The sequence below is a fragment of the Pleurodeles waltl genome, chromosome 4_2, assembly GCF_031143425.1.
Source record: "Pleurodeles waltl isolate 20211129_DDA chromosome 4_2, aPleWal1.hap1.20221129, whole genome shotgun sequence".
In the NCBI taxonomy this organism is placed as follows: Eukaryota; Metazoa; Chordata; class Amphibia; order Caudata; family Salamandridae; genus Pleurodeles; species Pleurodeles waltl.
Genome location: NC_090443.1, coordinates 1,066,908,207 through 1,066,917,373, shown reverse-complemented (window position 1 = coordinate 1,066,917,373; position 9,167 = coordinate 1,066,908,207). Strand labels below are relative to the sequence as shown.

Below are 9,167 nucleotides of genomic sequence, written 5' to 3'. Positions count from 1 at the left end.
GCTACAATGGGGGCTATAGGGGGGCTTGGAGGAAGCTGCAGCTCTGTACTTTGGAAATGAAGGATTCATGATCGGAATGGGGTCCTTCATAGCATTTGAGTGACCCTTGTAGGAAAAGCTGCTGCCTCTAACCAAGCCACAGCAAGGTCTTGTTAAACCATGGAAAGACCTTCAACACACCATCTAAAGAGTTTGTACCACAAAAGAGGGATCAATAATGTTATTTATCAGGAATAGTCGTTGTCCTCAGGAGTGGGAGATGTTCTACAGGGCCCACCTCCAGGCACCTCTGACTGCAGCGGTAGAGTATGGGCAGGGCCAGGAGAAGGGGTTTAGGAAAGATACAGCAGGGAGGGAGTTCTGCATGAAAAGAAAAGAAACTCTTGAGAGTGTTCAAGATTATTCTGGACTATACAGCCTTTTATGATATTTCAGAAATCGCCTTTAATAAATGGAAGCTTCCAACTGCCTGCTCTGGTAAGGTGGCGGACACGTGGAACCTGCTAATCTGCTATGGACACAGAAAAACATGTGTGACTCATTAAATATTCATCCAACAGCTGAACTACCCATTAAGAATGTTTCACTATAAGCCCCGGCTTGGCTACAACATACCAGTAAAACTGTGCATTACAGGATCAACAGTATACAATCTAGAGTTCTTTTGGTTAATGGAACTAACAGGTCAAAATATAGAGTTACAGTGAATTATTAGGAAGGTCAAAAGTACAAAATACAGAGTTGCAGTGATTTTTTATGGTAGACAGAACAAACAATGGTTACAGTGAAAATGAATCTATCTTGTTTGTACTACTTGGTGATTTAGAAAATTTCCTTTAGAGTAAAGCTCTTGGCATATACTGTGCAATGATAACGTACTCAGTGTGCATTGTTCGGTGCCGCAGAAGATCTGCCTTTCGAGTAAAGCTCTTCTTACACTCAGTGCAGCGATAAGTCCTCTCTCCGGTGCATTAACATTGATGTAGTTGAAGATGTGCCTTTCGAGTAAAGCTCTTCTTACACTTGGCACAGTGGTAAGGCCTCTCGCCTGTGTGTATGCTTTGATGCCGTACGAGGGTGCCCTTTTGAGTAAAGTGCTTGGAACACACAGTGCAGTGATAAGGCCTCTCTCCTGTGTGTATTATTTGGTGACGTAGAAAATGTGCCTTTCGAGTAAAGTTCTTCTCACACACAGTACAGTGATAAGGTCTCTCTCCTGTGTGTATTTTTTGGTGCTGCAAAAGATTTGCCTTTTGATTGAAGCGTTTCTCACAAACAGTGCAGCCATAAGGCTTTTCTCCTGTGTGTATGCGTTGATGCTGATAAAGGCTTTGTTTAAATTTAAAGCTCTTCTCACACACAGTGCAGCTATAAGGCTTTTCTCCAGTGTGTATGCTTTGATGCTGATGAAGAATTTTCTTTCGAGTGAAGCTCTTGGCACACACAGTGCAGTGATAGGGTCTCTCTCCAGTGTGTATAATTTGGTGCTGTAGAAGATTTGACTTTTGATTGAAGCTCTTGGCACACACAGTGCAGTGATAAGGTCTCTCTCCTGTGTGTATGTTTTGATGCTGTACAAGGGTTCCCTTATGAGTAAAGCTCTTCTCACACACAGTGCAGCTATAAGGTTTTTCTCCTGTGTGTATGAGTTGGTGCTCATGAAAAGTTTTCTTTCGAGTGAAGCTCTTCTCACATGCAGTGCAGTTATAAGGTTTCTCTCCTGTGTGTGTTCTTTGATGCTGTAAAAAAGTTGCCTTTTGAGTAAAACACTTCTTACACCTGGTGCAGGGATATGGCCTGAGGCTGGTGTGTACTTTTTTGTGCCTCACAAGAAGTGTTTTACTGATAAATCCTTTTTCACACACATTGCAAGCAAAGTGTCTCCTCCTCATGTGCATTCTGTGGAGTTTTCTTAAGTGGATATTTTGAGTAAAATTCATCTTGCTTACGGAACCTTTATGTCTCTCTTCCCCATCCATACTTTCTGAGTGTGATTGTTGAGCTGCAGAATGAAAAGAACACGGAAAGTTACACATGGGAAATATTTCTTGAAAAAGCTGCAGTTATAATATGGAAAGGTGGACAGATACAATTCAGGAAAATATTTACATTCCAACAAGAAGAGTCACAGTTCACTTTGAGACGCAAATGGTGGCTAGTGTAGGAGGCTGGCCTGCCTTACAGTGGGTACCTTGTGGTACCTACACCCTGTGCCAGGTCCAGTTATCCCTTATTAGTAGAATAGAGGTGTTTCTAGCAGCTTAGACTGATAGAAGGTAGCTATGGCAAAGCTTAGGCTGAACTAGGAGACATGCAAAGCTCCTACTATACCACTTATATCATATGCACAATATCATAAGAAAACACAATACACAGAGTTACTAAAAATAAAGGTACTTTATTTTTATGATAATATGCCACATGTATCTCAGTGAGTACCCTCAGTTAGAAGGTAAGTAATATACACAAGTCATGTGTACACAAACCCAAAACAGGTAAGTAAGAGTAAGAAAAGTAATGCAAACAGTGTAGAATTACAATAGGATGCAATAGGTGAACATAGGTCTAGCGCAACACAAACCATATACTCCAAAAGTGGAATGCGAATCACAAATGGACCCCAGGCCTATGGGAGCTTGTAGAGGGTTGCTGGGACTGTAAGAAAACAGTCAGGGTGTCAAAGATTCCCCACCCCAAGACCCTGAAAAGTAGGAGTAAAGTACACCTACTACCCCAAAAGGACACAAAAGTCGTGATAGGGGGATTCTGCAAGAACCACAAACACCAGTAAAGCACTGAAGACGGATTTCTTGACCTGAAGACCTGCAAGGCAAGGGGACCAAGTCCAAGAGTCGCAATAGTGTCCGGGGGGGCAGGAGCCCAGGAAACCCCAGATGAAGGTGCAAGGAAGCTGCCTCCGGATGGAAGAAGCTTAGGATTCTGCAACAACGAAGAGAGCTAGGAACTTCTCCTTTGGATGGAAGATGTCCCACGGTGTGCTGAAGGTACCGCAAACAAGCCTTGCTAGCTGCAAGGGTTGCGGTAGAGGTTTTTGGGTGCTGCTGGGGACCAGGAAGGACCAGGATGTCGCCCCTTGGAGGAGACAGAGGGGGCGCTCAGCAACTCAGAGAGCCCCTGCAGAAGCAGGCAGCACATGCAGAAGTACCGGAGCAGGCACTTAGAAGATTTGTGAACCAGAGCTGGCTCAGAGTCACAAAGGAGGGTCCCACGACGTCGGAGGCCAACTCAGAGGGTTCAGCACTGCAGGACGGAGTGCTGGGGACCAAGGATAGGCTGTGCACGAAGGAAATCCTGGGAGAGTGCACAGGAGCCGGAGCAGCTGCAAATCACGCAGTACACAGGTTTGCAGTCTAGCGTGGGGAGGCAAGGACTTATCTCCACCAAACTTGGACTGAAGGATCACTGGACTGTGGGAGTCACTTGGATAGAGTTCCTGTGTTCCAGGGACCACGCTCGTCAGGATGAGAGGGGACCCACAGGACCGGTGATGCAGTCTTTTGGTGCCTGCGTTAGCAGAGGGAAGATTCCGTCGACCCACAGGAGATTTCTTCTTGCCTTCCAGTGCAGGGTGAAGGCAGATGACCCCCCAGAGCATGCACCATCAGGAAACAGTCGAGAAAGCCGGCAGGATGAGGCGCTACAATGTTGCTGGTAGTCATCTTGCTACTTTGTTGTGGTTTGCAGGCGTCCTGGAGCAGTCAGCGGTCGATCCTTGGCAGAAGTCGAACATGGAAGAGCAGAGGAACTCTGGTGAGCTCTTGCATTCGTTATCTGAAGAATACCTCAGAGGAGAGACCCTAAATAGCCAGAAAAGGAGGTTTGGCTACCAAGAAAGGAGGATTGGCTACAAAGAGAGGAAAGAGCCTATCAGAGGGGGTCTCTGACGTCACCTGATGGCACTGGCCACTCAGAGCAGTCCAGTGTGACCCCAACACCTCTGTTTCCAAGATGGCAGAGGTCTGGGACACACTGGAGGAGCTCTGGGCACCTCCCCTGGGAGTTACTGGTCAGGGGAGTGGTCACTCCCCTTTCCTTTGTCCAGTTTCACGCCAGAGGAGGGCTGGGGGATCCCTGAACCAGTGTAGACTGGCTTATGCAGAGATGGGCACCATCTGTGCCCATCAAAGCATTTCCAGAGGCTGGGGGAGGCTACTCCTCCCCAGCCCTTCACACCTATTTCCAAAGGGAGAGGGTGTAAAACCCTCTCTCAGAGGAAATCCTTTGTTCTGCCTTCCTGGGCCAGGGCTGCCTGGACCCCAGGACGGCAGAATCCTGTCTGAGGGGTTGGCAGCAGCAGCTGCAGTGGAGACCCCGAAAAGACAGTTTGGCAGTACCTGGGTTCTGTGCTAGAGACCCGGGGGATCATGGAATTGTCCTCCCAATACCAGAATGGTATTGGGGGGACAATTCCATGATCTAACACATGTTACATGGCTATGTTCGGAGTTACCATTGTGACGCTACACATAGGTAGTGACCTATGTATAGTGCACGCGTGTAATGGTGTCCCGGCACTCACAAATTTTGGGGAATTTGCCCTGAACGATGTGGGGGCACCTTGGCTAGTGCCAGGGTGCCCACACACTAAGTAACTTGGCACCCAACCTTCACTAAGTGAGGGTTAGACATAAAGGTGACTTATAAGTTACTTATGTGCAGTGAAAAATGGCTGTGAAATAACTTAGACGTTATTTCACTCAGGCTGCAGTGGCAGGCCTATGTAAGAATTGTCTGAGCTCCCTTTGGGTGTCAAAAGAAATGCTGCATCCCATAGGGATCTCCTGGAACCCCAATATCTTGGGTGCCTCAGTACCATATACAAGGGAAGTACATGGGTGTACCAGTGTGCCAATGAGAATAGGTAAAAGTAGTCACTAGCCTGCAGTGACAATTTTAGAAAGCAGAGAGAGCATAAACACTGAGGTTCTGGTTAGCAGAGCCTTAGTGATACAGTTAGGCACCACACACAGAACACATACAGGGCATACATTATAAGCACTCGGGGTCCTGCCTATCAGGGTCCCAGTGACACATGGGCAAAAACAAACATACATACAGTGAAAATGGGGGTAACATGCCAGGCAAGATGGTACTTTCCTACACAAATTCCCCCCTAGATAAGAGTGGTGTGTGCAGAATCGCTGGGAGAGTAAGAATACAGTAAAGGTACATATATTACCCCTCAAAAAACAACAAGAGGAGGGGCCAATGTGGGATATTCGGAGGACAGACTCCTGGTCCCGTGTGTGAAGCTCCCAATACAGTAAAAATCAAAAAAGGCACACACGATTCCAAAAAGAGGGTTTCTTTTAGACCAGTAGGATCTGCATACCAAGGAAGATAAAAAACTTGAAGCACGAGCCCTCACTCACCTTCCGGTGACATGCTTCATCATAGAGCTATGCTCCTCGTCAAGCCGGCGCTGCAATGCCTGACGGGCCCCACGTGGGGGCTCTTTGCCGGAGATCTTTTAAGAGGAAAATGCACAACCGGTCAAAAACAAAAATTCGAGGATTGGTATAGAAATGGTTAAAAATGCCTAGAGGTAAAATATGTTCATATATTTAATTCAATGCTAATACCTCTGACAAGATTAAAAACAATAAATAGGGATATAGTAAAATAATGTCTACACTCCCCATAAAAAAGAAGAATTTCTAATTACAGCTACTAGCTCTCACATTGGGGAGTAGTAAAAATAGAAAAAGTAAACACAGGGTCCCCTGTGTTACTCTTCATCACAGGTCAACATGTTTCTCGCTGGTTTTTAGTCAATACATGATCTTATGCGATTCGTCAGGACCTTAAAGACGTACCTAATCCTTTAAACACTTGGACATCCCATACTAGGGAGAACAAAGCCTATGAGAGTAAAAGAAACACGCGTCAAGAGAAATCATCTCCGGCAAAGAGCCCCCACGTGGGGCCCGTCAGGCATTGCAGCGCCGGCTTGACGAGGAGCATAGCCCTATGATAAAGCATGTCACCGGAAGGTGAGTGAGGGCTCGTGCTTCGAATTTTTTATCTTCCTTGGTATGCAGATCCTACTGGTCTAAAAGAAACCCTCTTTTTGGAATCGTGTGTGCCTTTTTTGATTTGTACATATATTACCCCACCCCAGAGCCCAGAAAAGCAGGAGTAAAGTACTGCAAGTTTCCTTAGGACCCACTACAAGTCGTGATTAGAGTTACTGCACAAACCAAGCAAGACTGCAAACAACAAGTGGATTCCTGGACCTGAAGACCTGCAAAGGAAGGAGACCAAGTACAGAAGTTGGAAGAAGTTCCAGGAAGGACGGGAGCCCCTGCCAACCCAGAAGAGGGTGCAAAAGAAGAGTCCCCAGTTGGACGAAGACTGCAGAAATGCACCCATGGAAGATGTGAGCGGGTTCCTGCGTGATGCACTGGATGTCCCGCGAAGAGAAGCTGGATGCAGGTGAGTTTTGGTGCTGGAATTCTCCAACAAGCCTTGGTTCCGGCAAAGTTGCGTTTTGCGTCGTTGGAACTATTTGGACCCAGCAGGGACCTGGGGGCCTCAACTCTGTGTGAGGAGGAAGAGGGGGCTCTCAGCACTAGAGAGAGCCCACAGGGCACCAGATAGCAACCACGGGAGTCCCAGGACATGGGGACAAAGGAGGTGCAAACTGCAGTTGGTGCAGCACTACAAAGTAAGGCCCCACGCCGCCGGAGAACAACTCAGCGAGTTGAGCGTCGCAGGATAGAGTGCTGGGGATCTGGGCCAGGCTGTGCACAAAGGAATTTTGTAAATAGTGCATAGAGGCCTCAGGAGGTGAAGAAGACGGGGTGCACAGGGGTACTGTCGTTCTTGGGGAAGGCAAGGTCTTATCTCCTCCAAATTGGGACAGCAGGACCTCAATACAGTCTGTGTCGATGGGGTCCACCCTCTGTGTTCCAAGGAGCATGCTCGTTGCCAGAAGAGGCATCCGAGAGAACCGGTCAACGACTTACAAGGTGCCTGCTTCAGCAGGGGAGTGACTCCGTCACTCCACTGGAGATTTCTTTGGTCCATCTGGTGAAGGGAGAAGACAGGGAGTCCCAAGAGCGTGCACACTGTGGAAACTGTTGCAGTTGCTGGCTGGAGCTGAAGTTGCAGAGGAAAAGTAGCCCTTCTGGATACTTTGTTGCTGTTACAGCGGTTCCTGGAGCAGTCTGCGGTTGATCCGAGGTCAGAGGATGAAGTAGTAGTTGAAGAGGATTCCTGCTGGAAACTTGCAAGTAGAATCTTAAGAGAACCCACAGGAGAGACCCTTAATAGCCCTGAGAGGGGGATTGGCTACCTTATCAGGTATGGACCTATCAGCAGGGGTCTCTGACGTCACCTGCTGGCACTGGCCAATCAGAGGCCTCCAAGGGTCAGTACACTTTGCAAAGTAAGATGACTGAAGTCTGGGACACATTGGAGGAGCTCTGGGCATCACCCCTAGGGTGGTGATGGACAGGGGAGTGGTCACTCCCCTTTCCTTTGTCCAGTTTCGCACCAGAGCAGTCCCTGAACCGGTGTAAACTGGCTTATGCAAGGAGGGCACCATCTGTGCCCTTCAAAGCATTTCCAGGTGCTGGGGGAGGCTACCCCTCCCCAGCCTGTTACACCTATTTCCAAAGGGAGAGTGTGTAGCTCCCTGCTCCCAAAGGAAATGCTTTGTCTTGCCTTCCTGGGACTGAGCTGCTCAGACCCTAGGAGGGCAGAACCCTGTCTGTAAGGTGGCAGCAGCTGTAGCTGCATTGCAAGCCTCGGAGAGCTGGTTTGGCAGTACTGGGGGGTCTATAGTGGAGCCCCCAGAATGCATGGAATTGGCTCCCCAATACCAGATTTGGAATAGAGGGACAATTCCATGATCTTAGACACCTCACATGGCCATATTCGGAGTTACTATTGTGAAGCTACATATAGGTATTGACCTATATGTAGAGCACCCGTGTAATGGCGTCCCCGCACACACAAAGTCCCAGGAATTGGCCCTGAAGTATGTGGGTGCACCTTTTCTAGTTCAAGGGTGCCCTCACACTTAGTAACTTTGCACCTAACTTTCAGTACATGAAGGTTAGACATATAGGTCACTTATAAGTTACTTAAGTGCAGTGAAAATGGCTGTGAAATAATGTGTGCACTATTTCATGCAGGCTGCAATGGCAGAGCTGTGGAAGGGTTTGTCTGAGCTCCTTATGGGTGGCAAAAGAAATGCTGCAGCCCATAAGGATCTCCTAGAACCTCAAGTAGGGACTTATAAGGGGGGTCCAGTGTGCCAATTGCAATTGCTAAATGAAGTCACTAGCCTATAGTGACAAATGTAAAAGCAGAGAGAGCATAAACACTGAGGTTCTGATTAGCAGATCCTCAGTGACACAGTCAAACACTATACATAACACACACATTAGGCCATAAAGTATGAGCACTGGTGTCCTGACCAGCAGGATCCCAGTGAGACAGCCAAAAACATACTGACATACAGGTAGAAATTGGGGTAACATGCCAAGAAAGATGGTACTTTCCTACAGGGCCTACCAACAATCCCAGGACACGATGGGCCAGATCCTTAACAACATGCAGGAGAACAAGCGGCTGCAGGAGGAACACCATAAGGAGATCAGGGAGGACTTGCAGGCCCGCAACACCACCATGATCTCCATAGCAGGGGTGCTGGCAGAGATGGCCAATATCATGAGGGAATGGACAGCACACCAGCGGGCCCCTACCACTAGCCAGTCTATTGACCAGCTCTCCACTTCTACGACAGCTAGTGGACAGGAGGCCCCACCACAGGACCCACAGGCCACCAGCACCCCTCCCCCTGCAGAAGGTGAACCACCCCGCAAACGTTCCCTGCGACCCAGACAGAAGCCAGAGTCACTTGCCAAGACCAAGACCACCGCCAGGAAATAAGACTCTCCTGATTGTCCGCCTTGTGTCCCACCCTGTCACCTTGTCCACTTTGAACTGCCTTTGCTCCCCTTCCTATGGCCCCTCGGACACTGGACCTGTGCTACAAACAGACCGGAACAATACCCTGGGCTTTCCTCTACATTCACCCCATTCCACTGCACTTTTCAGTCAATTATTTGCACTACAATAAACACCCTTGAACACAATTTGAGTGACACTGTTTGATGTGTTGAAAATGTGCATTT

At 48.1% G+C, this 9,167-nt stretch overlaps 1 protein-coding gene across 1 annotated transcript in view; it reads right to left on the bottom strand.

Annotated features, from left to right (window-relative positions):
• Positions 1-425: 425 nt before the first annotated feature.
• The window catches only part of LOC138293771 (uncharacterized), a 34,603-nt gene continuing 25,861 nt past the window's right edge, over positions 426-9,167 (bottom strand). The window contains exon 3 of the mRNA XM_069233114.1: positions 426-2,002. Coding sequence (XP_069089215.1) covers positions 972-2,002 — 1,031 coding nt within the window. The 3' untranslated portion in view covers positions 426-971. The remainder of the gene's footprint in view (positions 2,003-9,167) is intronic.